Below are 16,729 nucleotides of genomic sequence, written 5' to 3' on the forward strand. Positions count from 1 at the left end.
AGTGTTGTAAGAACAAATACTAGTGGCTTGTGGTGACAGTCCTTGGGCTGCCCAGGACCGACTCACTTTGTAATCCTCTGCCTCCAATAATTGACAGAGAAAAGCCAAGATCAGCAGTATGACTTCATTACTAAGTATTTTTTTCCAATACTGAAGTAATTTCATAGCTTTGTGAAACCCCTTCCAAGGGCCCTCACACTTCAAATTCCATTGTCCTGCAGTCAGTGCACTGAAATCCTATTCCAGTGGGTGAAAGCTTTGTTAAATACAGAACCATTGTTAGAAAAAGTAAATGTGCAAGTACTGTATTGCTGTTGTTATACAGTATTCTTAATCATCTGGGACAGTTGCACAATTGCTGGGGTTTTTTTGGGGGGGGAGGTGCTCTTCAAATGCCCATGATCAGGGAAGGATTTTTCCTTTCTTTTTACACTTGGAAAAAACAAGATAAACCAATTAAACCTTTAATCATCTCCTTGAGGGCTTGATTAAATGGATCATTAAAACACTACAGTTGCATTCTTTCCAGGTTGGAGACATTGTAGAAGTGAAAGCAGATGAAACTTTCCCCTGTGATCTGATATTCTTGTCATCGAGTAATGGCGATGGGACCTGTTACGTCACAACGGCAAGTCTGGATGGCGAGTCGAATTTCAAGGTAATGGGAATGAATACGTGTCAGGCAGTAGTCTATGCAGTGCAGAGTCAAAGCATTGCAGTAGCTCCTCTGTTTTGTTTTAGTAGCAGGTGAAGTCAGCCTGTGTGTCTTTCAGTTCAGTTGGAGAATGTTTTTGGATCACACATTCTGTGTGTTGGTTGTGTTTGGTTTCCTCTCCCAACAGTCACCACTGAAGTGCATTTTGTGTTTTTAAATAACTGTTCCTAGGGGCATTGTTCCAAACTGTGTTGGTCTTCACAGATATACCTGAATGCTGTATCATTTGTCCTGCAAAAACATCTTCGGTACCCATGTAGAAAGATCTAATGAATAAGTAAATAGATCACTGCAGTTTCAGCTGGTTTATTATAGCAGTCACCTGTAGTGACCTTTGCAATTGAGATTTTATCAGGGCTTTCAGTCTCCAACTCCCTGCTTTCATTTTCTCTGAACTTGTACTTCTTTTTTTTGGGGCGAGAGAAATTCTTCATGATTGATATCAGCCCATAGACAAATTGTTCTAGGCTGCTTTGCAGAAAAGACCTTCTAGTCATTTAAACTATACTCTGTTCCCATTGGCAGAAAATTTTAACATGCATCGTTTTCATACTCATGACTCAAAAGGGCTGAAGTTTGAGATTTGAAATTGTACCAGTTGGGGGGGCCTCACTGAGGATGAATCTTTTCTCTCATTTATTCCTGCTACCTTTCACCCATCCCACTGCTCCCCATCGAAAACCCCCATAAGGATAAAAAAGCTTCATTTCATTCATGCACCAACACAATTGTGCTAAAGCTGGGAGCGGTAGTACAAAGTGTGGAACAATGTCAGCTATGTAGAATTCCTTCCAACTTCTTCTGAAATCAGTGACTGTATGTATCTTCATTCGTTAAAAGGGCATCGGATCAGGTCCGGGGCTAATATCTATATTGATAAGCATTAGGTACTGTAGAAATGTTTGCATAGAAGCTGATTCTGTGTAAAAATAGTTTAGCTTGTATAGAGTTCACCATCTCTGTGAAATGGAGTCTTTTTCCTGGGCATCTTATGAACTCCCCAAGCCCAGTAGTGCTGTATATGATATACCTTTCATTGTGTAGCTGGAGATGACATACCTTTCGTTGCTTTTCTGCACCGTCCACGGGAGGCGCAAACGTTCCCATTGGTTTCCCTTATTCGCTGATGGGGGCAACCTCTGAGTTCAATTTAGTGGGAAGATCAATTGCGTCAACATTGATTTTTGCATAGTGTAAACATGCTCTTACTGAGTAGATTAGGAAAGAGGAGTGGTGCTTTTAAACTCCACAGCCCTAAAATATAGGTCCTGTATTAAAGCACATTTGAATGTATGCCCTAAAATATACAAGGGTGCACATCATGACTGAATTAATTTCAGGACCTCAATGTATTTCCTGCTTTTGAGCATCCAACATGTGGCACTAAGGGTGTGTCTAGACTACAGAGTTTTGTCAACAAAAGTGGACTTTTGTCGAGAAAACTATACCTGCGTCTACACTACCGCTGAGTTCTGTCGACATAACGTCGACAGAACTCAGCAGTTTTGTCGACGCTGGTAAACCTCATTTTACGAGGAATAACACCTTCTGTTGACAGAGTTTCTGTCGACAGAAGGTGTTATTGAATGTAAACTGTCCTTTGCGTCTACACTACCATGTCGACAAAGCAGCTTGCTTTGTCGACAGAACTCAATGTAGTCTAGACGCTCTTTGTCAACAGAAGTTTTGTCGACAGTATCTGTCGACAAAACTTCTGTCGACAGAAGCCTGTAGTCTAGACGTACCCTAAGGTTCTGTATAGGCCTCTTATGCTGTTTCTGCTTGGCCTTTGGGGTCCCCACAACTCATTAGGAGTTGTCTCCTGGATGCTGATATAACAAAGAAGATGACTTGGGCTATGTCTATACTGCGCTCTCTTGCGCAAGAGAATATGTAAATGAGGCAAAGTGGTGAATATCGCTGTACCTCATTTGAATACGTAATGAGCCGCCATTTTTGCACAAGGGGCTTTTGTGCATGGCTCCTTTTTGCACAAAAAGCCTTTTCTTGCGCAAGAGCCGTTCTGCCTGAAAAAAAAGCAGCAGAACAGCTCTTGCTCAAGAGGGGGGTTTTGTACAAAAATGACAGCTCATTAAGAATTCAAATGAGGCACAGCGATAGTCACTGCTTTGCCTCATTTGCATATTCTCTTGCGCAAGAGATCACAGTCTCGACGTAGCCTCGGAGAGTGGGGAAAATGGCAGAAAAGTGAGAATAATTGAGGCTTAACTGTCCAAGAGCAGGGATGTGGAGCTGGAATTTTTGATGCAAGGCACAGACATTCTGCTACAACACCATTCAACACGGGTATGCTGTTCGTTCTCTTGTACAATTTGTGTACTATAACTGTTTCTCCCATCAGTTGCTGGACGAGGAAATCCAAGGCTAAGGAAGTGAGGAAGCTTTTTGGAGGCTTTGTTTCTCAAGACAGATTAAGGCAATCTATCTTGCTGACTGAGGTTTAGAACTCTTAAGTAGTTTCTATAATTAGAACTTCAAAACAGTGAATTGGAGTCTTCCCCAGTTTTCCAATTAGTTATGTGCCAAAGGAACTTGCACAGCAGTTGATGCTAAGAATAGCTCTTGGGTCTGTCAATACTCTTCCTGCTCCCCTAGAAACAGACCTATCTTCTAATTACCTTCATAGGCAGCACAAGGCAGCTCCTGAGGGGAGCTAAACACCTGTTGAGCATTTCCAGCTATCTCTTAAAGTAAACAGGTGTGGCAAGAACGCAGCCTGCCTTAGGGCAGCCCTGATGGAGGAGCCTGTCTCACAATTTAGTGGCAGGTTCAAGAGATCTCCCTTATCAAGTGACCCACCGTCTTACCAGACCAGTGCAAAATATTTCCTAAGCATATTAAATTCCATCCCGTTCTGCCTTTCATTAGAAGATCCTTGTCTCTCCCCAAACAACAGATGGGTTACCTGACTGGTTGCTTAAGACAAGTTTCATTCTACATCGGTGTTTTAAGTAATGAGCTATAACAGTGGTCCCCAACCTTTTGGGGCTGCCAGGCGCCCGGGGGCAGGGCTGCACACGCACCTGGGGGTGGGGCCAGTGCCGGCGCCACCCATGCACCACACTCCTGGAGCTGGCACCACTCCTGTGCCGCGTGCCCAGGAGCCGACAGCGCCGATGCACTGCGCTCCCAGGTCCGGCACAGCCCATGTACCACGCACCCAGGAGCGGGACTACCCATGTGCTGCTTGCCTGGGGCTGCCGCCGCCCCTGGGCTGCGCGCCCAGGGGCAGGGCCGGCCCCGATCAGTCGGCGGGCGCACAGAAATGGCCTGGCGGGTGCCATGGCGCCCACAGGCACTGCGTTACGGACCACAGAGCTATAACTACTCAGTAGGTGAAGATCTTCTCTGGTCTTGTGCTTCAGTGGAGTTGTGACACTCTGTAATAGCTCTTGCTGGTTCTCCACCTAGACTCACTATGCAGTGCGGGATACTGCTGGTCTCCAGACAGATGACGACATAGACTCCCTTATTGCTGCAATTGAATGTGAACAGCCTCAACCAGACCTCTACAAGTAAGTACGGGAACAGCCCCGACTCCTGGTACTCAATGGATCCTTGTTCTTTGTCCATCTTTTGGGGTGCGTCTGCACAGCAGAGCTTAACTTGAAATAAGCTACACAAATTGAGCTACCTCAGTTGTGTAACTTATTTTGAAATTGGGAGTGTCCACACAGCACTTATTTTGAAATAGAGCACTCTTCCTCCGACTTCGCTTACTCCTCGTACAATGAGGGTTACAGGAGTCGGAGTAAGAAGTCCTCCAGCTTGACAGGATTTCGACATTGTTTCGAAATAACTGCCTGCTGTGTAGACACAGATTAAGTTATTTCAAAATAACGCTAGATATTTCGAAGTAATGTTGCTGTGTAGACATATCCTTGGTGTCATCTGTGCAGGCAAGCTACTAAGCTGTTGGCATCCATCTAACAAAGTAATTTAAGGGAGACATTGAATTCTGTTGCCAGATGAATAGACTTGAGTTGGAGTTCAAAAGGGTGATTGTCTTCATGTTGTCCACAAGGAATGAAAGACTCATCAAGGCTCTTGCTGATATTCCTGGAGGATTTACTGAGCTGTCTGGCAAAGCTCCCTGGAAGCTGTTTTTTTGTTGTTTTTTTTTTAATGGCAAAGCCTCTGCCCTGGGAAATGCTAGTTCACCAGAGTAAGACCAACCCTTTTGTCTTTACAAACTTTGATGTAGGCCTGCTTAGAAATATAGATTTGTTACTGCTCCCTCCCTCTCCCCCCACGTTGCAGCCTCTGCTGGGGAGGGGGCGTAGTGCTTCACCCCCTCTGCATGTAAATGTGTAACCGCTGACAATTGCAGCAGTTACACATTTATATAAACATGTTTTAACATCCCTGATATCCCACTAACTGGCTCATTTCTTTCCACCTGCCTCTTGTGACATTTCTTATGTTTGGAAAGGCTCCTTGTAATTAAATATGCAGTTACCACTCTTTAACAAATGTTCTCTCATGTGTTTTGATCATAGATTTGTTGGAAGAATTAACATCTACAGAAGTAACCAGGAACCTGTAGCCCGGTTAGTCTCTTGGTCATTTTACTCATTGTTACTAATTGCAGATGGCATTTGTTTTCTTTATTATTTGTTTGTTGTGAGTTCCTAACATCCTGCTTATCGAAGGGGAGTTGTGGAGGCTTGAAATTTGAGTTTCCTTGTCCTTTCTTTTTTCTTTCATTTTGCAGTTTGGTTGTATGTGGTCCAGTGACTTGAGAACATGTCAGTCATTCAGAATGAGGGCAGCAAGCCATCTTAGAAATCCCAGCTCTTCCGCTGTGATAGCCTCCCACAAATGCCCCAGGATGTTGTGTGTGTTGCCTTTGGTGATGTTGGGAGTTGGCAGCATGTTAGCAAATGTGCAACCCTCTGCATTCTCTATCGCCTATGATCCTTGTGAGCTGGCAGAGAAAGGAAACTGACAGCAGTTTCACTCCCACTGACTTGCTAAAACAGAGCCAGAAAAAGCAAGGAGTGATGTGCAGGGCATATGCTCACTGCATCTGCTCTCCAGCAAACCTAAGCTTTGCTTTGCTGAAGAGCTGGGGTTTTAATAAGATGCAGCCTGTGTTTTGGGTGACGAGGAATCGTACAATCATAGGGTTGGAAGGTACTTCAGGAGCACATCAAAGCAGGACCAGTCCCAACTAAATCATCCCAGACAGGGCTGTGTTAAGCTGGGACTTAAAAACCTCCAGGGATGGAGATTCCACCACCTCCCTAGGCAACCCATTCCAGTACTTCACCACCCTCCTAGTGAAATAGTTTGTCCTAATATCCAGCATAGACCTCCCCCACTGTAACATGAGACCATTATGCCTAGTTCTATCATCTGCCACTACTGAGAACAGCCTCTCTGCATCCTCATTGGAACCCCCCTTCAGGTAGTTGAAGGCTGCTGTCAAATTCCGCTCAATCTTCTCTCTTCTTTTTCTGTCTACAACAGTGGGATATAATAGTGGATAGCTGAGAATATAAATTTTGTGAGGGGGATGTTTTCGATTGCAGGTTGGTCAAATATAGGCCCTTCCTGTGCACAAAATGCTAAGGAACATATGTACATGGCTTTGCAAAACTGTTTTCACTGTTGCTGTTAGTTTAGTGAGCACAGCCATAGGCTCAGGGCCTTGCATAACCTGAACACAATGACAATCCTTGCCTGAGTAAGGTGACACTACAGACAGACAGGAAATGATACATTAGAAAGTCCAGAAATGATTGGCGTAGTCTGTTCCATCTGTCTATTGTAAAAGCATGATTCAGGCGAACGTCTTTGTAAAGTGCCAGTTCACTGATAATGCTGCCAAATTAATGGGAGAAATTTTAAAGTACAGAAGAAAATTGAAACTTTAGTCCAAGCAGCAGTGAATGATAGATTTTCAGATGGAAGTGGCAGTAGCATGTCGGTTAACCCAAGAGTTTTGGAAAGTGTTACACGATAATAGATAATAATAGATTACCGCAAGAAAAGTGATGGGTGGGCTTTGAAAACTGAATGGCCATCTCTCAGCTTGTGTTGGTAGGGCTGGCCATGTTCTCTCTGTTGCAGAGATGCCCAAAGATGTACCTCTCCGAAATGAAACTGAGGGTGCGTTTACACAGCAGAGCTTAACTCAAAATAAGCTACGCAGATTGAGCGACGTCAGTTGCGTAGCTTATTTCGAAATTGGGAGCGTCTACACAGCCTTTATTTCGTAAGAGAGCACTCCTCCTCCATCTTCCCTTACTCCTCATGTACAGGAGGCCCCTGACTTGTGACTGCCCAAATTCCGACCCCCCGCACTTAGAACCATTTTTGTAAGTGTGCAAGGAGCCGGAACCCCCCCAATTTATGCCCTCGGCCTGCATGTACAATGGCACATGGTGCCTATCGTAAATGAGGGTTCGAGTTATGATGCCCCCAACTTGCGACCCTTCCTGTGAAGCCAATCGCGTCACAAGTCGGGGGCCTCCTATAATAAGGGTTACAGGAGTCAAAGTAAGAACTCCTCCAGCATGACAGTATTTCAACATTATTTCAAAATATCTGCCTGCTGTGTAAACGTGAACTAAGTTATTTCGAAGTAATGCTAGTTAGTTTGAAATAATGTTGCTGTGCAGACGTGCCCTGAGAGTCTAATGGTGGTTTCAAATACTTGTGACAGTATGGAGCTTTCAAGGGACTTCTGAAACCAGACAAATTGGATTTTGAGGATTTATGCACACTTTAAAAATTCTGCCACCAGATTAGGCTTAGAAGTGGATTTGGCAAGCAGTCACGAAAGGGAGAACTACGAGGAAATAAAAAATGAATAGAATAGACAGAGCAACATGGGAGCAAAAAAATAAGTAACATAATTTACAGCCTCATGTTTTGTTGGTCCTGGGGTTCAGCAATCTTCATAATTAGTCTATACTGTCAGAATAAAGTCTAGGTTTAAGCCTGTTGACAAAATTCCAGTTTAAAGGACTTTGCTTTAAGCCAGGGATGGGAAACCTTTTTTGGGTCAGGGGCCGCTGACCCACAGAAAAATCAGTCGGGGGCCACACACAAGTGAGAAGCAAACAAAACCAGCAAAAAAAACCCTCACAGATGTGACCCCTGACTGAGCAGAAAGACACTCCCCATATTCCCCTCGCACATCAGAGCCTGGAGGCCCAGCTTAGTAGATTTTGTACGCTCCAGCCCTGCAGCAAGAAGACTGGAGCACCAGCCAAGCTGCCCAATGCTGGGGAAGGGGCTATGAGCCTCAGGGGCCGTATCCAGGCAAGCCGGGGGCTGCTTCTGGCCCCCAGGCCCAAGGTTACCCACCTCTGCATTAGGCTTTGTTTAACCCTATGTATAAAATATAAGCCAGTCGGAATGGAATTGTGCGTAAGCAATCTGATACTATCACTTCTTCTGTGTTTAGGTCTTTGGGTCCCGAAAACCTACTGCTGAAGGGTTCTACTTTAAAAAATACCAAGAAGATTTATGGTGAACAGCTTTTTATTAATAATTCTGATGGATCGCTGAATATTTTAGCAGCAAAATCTGAATGTTTATCACTGTATCTAGAGTAAACACCTGTCTGCAGTGCTTCTTTCAGTACACACATCTCGGGTTCATACATAATGAATTAATTTTGAGAGTAAGATTTCATGAGTTACCATGTGTAACTGAAATCTAACTATATTGACCAGGATCTTTGGAAATGACTTGTGCTTTTTGAAAGATTATCTTCAGACTAGAAGTAGGCAATTATTATTATTATGGCAAATAGAATTTTTGCTGAAAATACTTTTTTTGATTCTCAGACTTTCTTTTTCAAATTTCAAAATGAATGAGGATGAAGACGGCCAAATTGAAATGGAGAAATGGTGTTCCCCATCCCCCACCAAAAAAGTTGACCAAAATGTTTGTGTAGATTCAAAAATGATTAAAAATAACTATTTTGAATCAACCTGCAATCTGCAATGTTTGGGTGAATGAGAAATGGTGTGTGGGTTTTTGGTTTTTTGTTTTTAAGTTTGCAATCGACAAAATAAATCTAAAGAATGGTTTTGGTGAGAATCACACTGCATTTTTCAGTGCATCATAGCAAAAAATTCGCTCAGGTCTATTTGTGACCCCTTTAAAGAGACCCCAGGTTAGCACTTTCTGTCTCAAGTTGCAAGTCCCTTTTGAAAATTATTGGCTGTACACCCAGTGCTTTGTCTTCATCCACTATCACTTGTCATTCTGTCAAAAAAGCAGTGAAGTTTGTCTGGCAAAAATGTACCCTTTATAAATTCTCTGCTACTTACTGCTAATGGTTCCATTATCCTGTCGAGAATTGAACGGAAACCATTGGCTGTCACGCCAATGAAGTGAATGAACTTGCACCTGCTTACATCAGTACTGAATTTGGTTAAGATTTTTCAGAGATTCTCTGTCCACCCCACCCCTTCCTAGTATTTGTTTCCTTTTACTTTTGGTCAGAGTTAAACTTACAGGAGGTGCCAAAATCCCATTCCGAGTGGATCTTGTAGTATATCTGCTTTTGTCCTTACTTCACCCCCTCCTCCAGGCCTTTTCAAAATAACTGTCAATATTGCAATAAATTTGCTAATTCCGCTAATGCCTAGCATGTGTACACTTACATGAAGTTATCTTTTCCCAGTTGTGACCCATGACGATGATTGCTCATGTTAACAATCTTTATAAAGAAATACATTATACTCCGGGTAATTATTTGGGGGTTCACACCTCTCGTCAGCATTCAGAAGATTTATTGTGGCACTTGTGTTAGTGTTAATCAATAGCACTGGGGATTCCTTGCTTAAAGAACCAAGCATAACCCGCGGGTAATACTGTCTGTGGATGACGAATCTTAAAGTGCTGTGCAATTGCGAATATCCCTCACTGGCAAGTGAGATGCAGTCTTGCAACTCAGAAATTGAACTATTACAAGCAACACTTTAATGTTCTCTAGGAGTTGCGGTTTATACCGGAATGGAAACAAAAATGGCTTTGAACTACCAAGGAAAATCACAAAAGCGTTCTGCTGTAGAAAAGTAAGTGTACTTCAGAAACAGAAAGGTTTATAAACGCTATTCATTTCCTTATGGGTGCATTTGTGCAGAAATAGCCCCATCATTTGCTGTCTTTTGTTTCAGATACACTCTGTATAGAAAATCTGTATATTGAGTCAAGCATGTCTCTTAAAAGCTACTGCATTAAATATTACTCTCAGCTTTACTGGGCAAGAAGTGTTAAAAATCCTGGATTTGACCCGAAAGATCAGAGCTGTCAAAATCAGTAGGGATGTAAAATCCCGTGTAATTGGTTAACCAGTTAAACTTTACGTTTAACTGGTTAAGCAGTTAAGTGTGGGGGGGGGGGGGGGAAGAGAAGGACTGGAGTGCCTGCCCGAATCCCTCCCGCCAGAGCCAGGCTAGAGCAGCCCCTGCCTGCAGCCCCCAGGCCCACCACGGACAGGAGTGGCCAGGACATCTGGAGCACCTGGAGACAGGGGCTGCTCCGGACTCTTAGAGCAGCCCTTGCCTGTGACGTGCTCAGGCCACCACACACAGGCTGCTGCAGATGCCTGGAGTAGTCCCTTCCATGGCGGGTGCCATGGGGCTAGAGCAGCTGCATGCACATGGCAGGCTGGGAACTGCTGCAGCCCCATGGGTTATTCCGAACTGGTAAGCATCACCCATTAAAGGTGATGCTTACTGGTTAACCTTTTGCATCCCTAAAAACCTGTACCCTAGAGTTTCCCTTTTAAAAATAGGAATAGTCTGACTCTGATTGCTTGCATGATTGAATGTTAAAAATAGCTGTATGGATTTTAAAAAGAAACCTGTTTTGCAGATCCATCAACGCTTTTTTGATAGTGTATTTATGCATCTTACTGAGCAAAGCTACAGTGTGCACCACTCTGAAATACGTCTGGCAGAGTAATCCATTTAATGATGAGCCATGGTATAACCAAAAGACAAACAAAGAAAGAGAGACGTTCAAGGTAAATGGGATTGTGTTACAGGACTCCTCCAACCTTACTTATTTTGATAGGATGTTTTTAGTCTGCCCACCCCTGCCTTCCCTGCATGTAGTTTGAAAAAACATATTAAGGGGAGGACAGTTCTTCACTTAGCTCTCTTTCCTTTCGCTTGTAATTATTTCTTGTCTCACCTGCTAGGTACTACTGTTGTTCTTTATGTGTAGAGCCCTGCGTGGATACAAAAATTTGCATCTGCAGCTGCAAAAATGAGCTGAGGATATTCACATTGACATTTGTGGATGTGGATACCGTGGATATTAAGCTGACATCTGCAAATTTGCAGGATTCTAGATACAAAATTTGTATCCGCCTCTGTATCCACAAATAGCAGTGGATATCCGTGGATATAACGCGGGTATCTGTGGATTTGCGGGGCTCTCCTTACATGCAAGAATACTTGGGAATAGTTTTGCAAAACAAAGCTGAGGAAGAAGCAGATGCCAGAGCTGCTTACCTTTTGTGTTTTTCTCCCACAGAACGCGTGGGCCAACTATTTATGTTTCTAAAGGCTGCCTCTTATTTATAGACAAAAGACAGATAAATAGAATTTTGGCCATCTGGATTTACTTATGCACCAAGCACTTGTTTCTGTGTTTATCTGAACGCCGGCCAGTTTCAAACTTAGAGAGCATACATTGAGATGTGGGAGCCCTTTCACTAGGGCTGTGTCTACACTGGCAAGTTATTCCGGAAAATCAGCCGCTTTTCCAGAAAAACTTGCCAGCTGTCTACACTGGCCGCTTGAATTTCCGGAAAAGCACTGATGATCTAATGTAAAATCATCAGTGCTTTTCCGGAAAAACTATGCTGCTCCCGTTTGGACAAAAGTCTTTTTCCGGAAAACTGTTCCGGAAAAGGGCCAATGTAGACAGCACAGTAGTGTTTTCCGCAAAAAAGCCCCGATCGCGAAAATGACGATCGGGGCTTTTTTGCGGAAAAGCGCATCTAGATTGGCCACGGACGCTTTTCCGCAAAAAGTGCTTTTCCGGAAAAGCGTCCTGCCAATCTAGACGCGCTTTTCCGAAAATGCTTTTAACGGAAAACTTTTCCGTTAAAAGCATTTCCGGAAAATCATGCCAGTGTAGAAGTAGCCTATGTCTCTGAATATGGATATAGCTGTTTGAGATGTTATGTAGCCAGGTTGGGAAGTGTTGGCTTGTGTCTCAACGTGCTGTATTGGCTATCAGAGATTTAGGAGACATCCTTGTGATTTCACTCACACCAGTTTGACGGTGGTGTAGTGCTCCTGACATTACAGCAGTTTCTTCTGATTTGAACTTAAGTGAGATGAGAATCAGGCCAGTAATAGGGATGTAAAATCCCATTTGATTGGTTAACTGGTTAAACTTGATGTTCAACCAGTTACCTGATTATGGCTGGGAGTGGGGGTCTGCTGCAGCCTGGCTGGCTGGAGAGCCCCCCAGGCCTGCCATGGACAGGGGTTGCTTTGGCCAGACTGGACACCCCTATCCACTGCGGACCCTACAAGACTGGAGCAGCCCACTCCCCACAGTGGCCAGGCAGCTGCTCCAACCCCCACCGGCTTGCCAGTTAACTAGTTAACCTTTCGTGTCCCTAGCTGGTAATACGTACAGAACTGTGTTTGGATACAACATTGATTTAGACAGTCCTTATGCTTGTACATCAAATGCAAGCTTGAGCAAAATTCTGTTCAGTTATGCCTTAACAACTCGGTGCACGTCAGGAAGGTTGCCAAGCTGGAACTGAGAGTAGAACTTGGGCCGTTAACCATACGTTTTTCTCAAGGATTTTATTTTTCATATCAAGTTTTCTTTTCACCAGTAAAGAAGAAAATCCTGTTAGAATCTTGAATCTACTGTTGTAGATTGTGTCTGCCTCTGGCTGCATGGGGAGTCTGATTGGCACACGACGCCTCTAACTTTTTTCTTTCCTTTGCAGATCTTAAGAATGTTCACCGACTTCCTGTCGTTTATGGTCCTCTTCAATTTCATTATCCCAGTCTCCATGTATGTTACCGTAGAAATGCAAAAATTCTTGGGCTCCTTCTTTATTGCTTGGGATAAAGAGATGTATGATGAAGAAATAAGGGAAGGAGCACTGGTGAATACCTCGGACCTCAATGAAGAACTCGGTCAGGTGAGAACATGCTTCCCTTTCTGGGCAATATCTCAAATAAAAAATTGTTGTAACTTTTCCTCAGACTCAAACATCTGTAGTTATCTCCCTCCTGAAGAACTTGTGGGCCAGATCTTCATCTGTGCTGGAGTATATTTTTATCTGAGGTGAAGGTGCCCGAATCAACCCTTTTGCTACATTTGTCTAGCACTCCTTCCCTGTGTCTCACTTGAAGATTATTTGGGCCATGGTGCTACTTAGAACAGTTTTATGTCTTCTTTTGGCTACATCTACATTACAGCCAGTATCCAGGCATGGAGATCGATCCACTGGCAGTTGATTTAGAGGGTCTGTTTAAGATCTACCAAGTCAATCACAGATTTCTCTCTAGTCAGCTTTGTTATTCTATCCCAGATGAGAAGAATAAAGGAAGTTGATGGGAGAGTTTCTCCTGTCGCCCCTCCTCCCCAGGGTGTAGAACCTGTGATAACTCAACTTTAAGGTATGTTGACTCCAGCTGCATTATTTACATAGCTGGAGTTGCGCAGCTTAAGTCGACTTTCTGCTGTCATGTCGATGTAGCCCTAGTTTCAGCTGGCTGCCTTTTATGTCCAGAGGCTGTTCTAGCAGCCAGGAATTATTGGAGCATAGAAGCATATTGGCTCTGCCCTCCATGCCATCAGTGGCTATAAGGTAGAGTGGCTTCACCTTCTTTTCTGCTTTGAAAGGAAACACTGATCACTGATTGCTGCTTGGGGAGGCAGTTTGCATTGTTTATTTTGCTTTGTTTCTGATTGGTAGGAAGCTCTGATGCAGAATTTGTATCAATTTATATTTTTATACAATAATACCACCAAAGAGAAGGGGATTATGTATTCACCATCCTAGCCACATCTGCATGCTTAGGGAAATACTTCCATATCCCAAACCGAGAGGCATAAAAGCTCTGGATTCAGATAGAGGATTCATGGCCGGGGTTCTCAACCAGGGCTATGTATAGGAGTACGCAGAGGTTTTCCAGGAGGTAATCAGCTCATCTAAATATTTGCCAAATTTTACCACAGAATACATCAAAAACACTAGTGAAGTCAGTGCAAACTAAAATTTCATACTGCCAATGACTTGTTTATACTGGTCTATATACTATACACCAAAATGTAAGTGCAATCTTTATGGCTTATCATTTATAATTTCTCATTTATAACTATACAGTAAAAAATGAGAAAGTAGCAGTTTTTTCAGTGATAGTGAGCTATGACACTGGTGCATTTTTATGTCTGATTTTGCAAGTTGTTTTTAAGTAAGGTGAAACTTGGGATACACAGACTCCTGAAAGGAATACAGTAGTCTGGAAAGGCTAAGCGCCACCCCTTTTGTACAGTTATAGGGAGACTGTTACAAGTGATTTACTCATGCTGTCTTGACACTGAACCAAACTTTTTAATGAGAACATCTGAAGTCGAAGTTAAAACCCTTCCTCTGTACATTAATTAAAACAAAGAGAAGTCACAGTTGGCTGCGGGGTAGGACAGAGAGAGAGAAAGGGGGAGGAGGAGGATGGCCTAATTGCTGTCTTTGTGCCAGCACTGCAGCCTTCAGCATCTCTGAAAAATAATTAAAGTCGTTGCTGCAGTAGTTAATCATTCTCCCATATTAAGAACCTTTATCTGCAAAAAGTCTCAGAGGGCCATACGTGTTAGACTGCAACTTTAAAAACAATTAGCAGTCCTGTGGCACCTTACGAGACTAACGAATATATCGCGAGCTTTCATGGGCAAAACCCATTTCATCAGATGAGTATGAAGTGGGCTTTACCCGCAAAAGCACATGGTATATTTTTTAGGCTCTAAGGTGCCACAGGACTGCTCATTGTCTTTTTCTGCAAGGTACTGGTGTTCCTGTCAACATATAACTACAACTATTTTTGGTGGTACAGATTGTACCTCTCTTAACCAGGACTCTCTGATCCAGCAACATTTATAGTCTGGCAGGACTGCAGATGTTCCTGGACCACAGAGCCCAGGCATAGGGAGGTCTGGCCACGGGGAAGGGAGGAGGCACAGCAGGGAGTTCTGGCCCCCGCTGCTGGGCTATAGCTGGGGGCCAGCAGCAGCCACACAGCTTGGGAGCTCCAGCCCCGGCCATGCAGCTCTGACCGCAGCAGCGGCCAGGGAACTCCAGCCCGGGGAGCCATGGCCGGCCAGGCAGCAGTGGTACAGCCCTAGCCAGTTCCGGGAGGGAAGGGATAGGCATCCCATGAGGGAAGGGACCTCGCTGGTCTGGCAAATCTCCTCATTCTTCAGGACCTGTCATGTCCAGAGGGTACCAGACCAGGGAGATCCAACCTGTAATTTAGGTTTGGATTTCTATTATTTGCATCTGAAAATCAGATGAGGTTATAAATTGCACCTACAATAGTATCCTGCAGTTTGTTGCCACATAGAAGAATGTCAAAACCAAACTCAATAATTTGTCAAATTTGTTTGCTTTCATTGAATTAAAAATTGTAAATTCTCGGTAACCTTCCTTGATGCGGGTTGGTGAGGAAAGTGCGAATCTGCTAATCTCTCCTTCACTGCATTCATTTAATATGCACCTGTGTTCTGCTATTTTCTCTACTCTGCTGGGACTCAGGTAGCTGATGTTTTACTCTGTTCAATCACAACAACACAATGCCAGCGATAGTGGCACAACCACCTTTTGTTCCTGTAAAGAAAATGTTTAATTTGAAACAACTGTTAGCTAATTTAATTGCATTGTCAACATAAACCCGCCTAGAGCAAACAAATAGCTTTGTACTGTTAGCGCTGATTAAACAACTGCTGTTCATTTTAAAACAGTTTACTTTCCACAGTGTTATACTCTGTGTTTCTTTGTTACAATCTTCCCACCTGGGACAGTGAAAGACAAGTCAATTTTTATTTTCCTGTACATATAATCCTTCTTGTTTCTATGTTGTCAGTATCTCCACATTTGAGTTCAGGCATTGTAGAGGAATGTTTTTGTTTAAAAGCAAGTGTTCAAAATGGAATCTCTTTTCTTTGTTGGAAACTTTGAACGGAAACTTTTTGTATTCACCTGTAGGTTCAAGCAAAAAACTTTTTTTTTCAATCTAAATTTTGGGATTGTATATGTTGCTATAGTTGATTCAGTGCTAAGTATATCACCCTCTGAGAAAGACTAGTTGGAGAAATGGGGAGGCTTGACGGGTGTAATCAAGGGCCGTAAGATTGGTTCTCGGAAGGTTTTAAAAAACTAGGCAGGGCAAATGTGTAATGAGTGCAAAGCAGAGGCGCTGATCTGGGAATGGGTGTAATATTGACTTTTCTTTGTGTTAACATACCTGACTGTAAACTTGGGAAGTCCAAGTTAAGCAAGTGCCAGAGATTCTCTCCTGGATCATGTTTGGCTAATTAAGTTGCCAATTATTCTCCTTTTTTCAGTGCTGCCTCAGCTTTCTTTTCAACAGCAATAGCCGGGAATGTAGTGAAGAATAAGTACAGCAGTGACTTCTCTTTCTTTTAGGTGGAGTATGTGTTCACAGACAAAACTGGAACCCTTACAGAAAACAGCATGAAGTTCATTGAGTGCTGCATAGATGGACACAAGTACAGAGGCGGAATTTCAGAGGTTGATGGGTTGTCTCACACGGACGGGCCCCTGAAATATTATGGGAAAGCAGAGAAGGTAGAACTGGGCTTTGGTAACTTTTATATTTCCATTGACTGCTCCAGTTGTCTGAATTAACAATTGCAAGAGATAGGTGCGAGTGTGAAAATGCAGGCACAGGTTTTAAGCACCCCTAAGTTTGGCCATGTTCAGAACCCACATATGGGTTCAGCCCCTTAGAGGCACTGAGTTCT

At 43.4% G+C, this 16,729-nt stretch overlaps 1 protein-coding gene across 8 annotated transcripts in view; it reads left to right on the top strand.

Annotated features, from left to right (window-relative positions):
- Positions 1 to 16,729, top strand: part of ATP11C (ATPase phospholipid transporting 11C (ATP11C blood group)) — a 146,456-nt gene that overhangs the window by 80,756 nt on the left and 48,971 nt on the right. For all 8 annotated transcript variants that reach the window (XM_089781818.1, XM_075941066.2, XM_075941061.2 and 5 more), the window contains 8 exons: positions 530 to 658; positions 4,148 to 4,251; positions 5,236 to 5,286; positions 8,154 to 8,218; positions 9,696 to 9,777; positions 10,580 to 10,730; positions 12,690 to 12,887; positions 16,392 to 16,553. In XM_089781818.1, coding sequence (XP_089637944.1) covers positions 530 to 658; positions 4,148 to 4,251; positions 5,236 to 5,286; positions 8,154 to 8,218; positions 9,696 to 9,777; positions 10,580 to 10,730; positions 12,690 to 12,887; positions 16,392 to 16,553 — 942 coding nt within the window. The remainder of the gene's footprint in view (positions 1 to 529; positions 659 to 4,147; positions 4,252 to 5,235; positions 5,287 to 8,153; positions 8,219 to 9,695; positions 9,778 to 10,579; positions 10,731 to 12,689; positions 12,888 to 16,391; positions 16,554 to 16,729) is intronic.

Source organism: Pelodiscus sinensis, chromosome 13, assembly GCF_052426305.1.
Source record: "Pelodiscus sinensis isolate ZL-2025 chromosome 13, ASM5242630v1, whole genome shotgun sequence".
Lineage (NCBI taxonomy): Eukaryota > Metazoa > Chordata > Testudines > Trionychidae > Pelodiscus > Pelodiscus sinensis.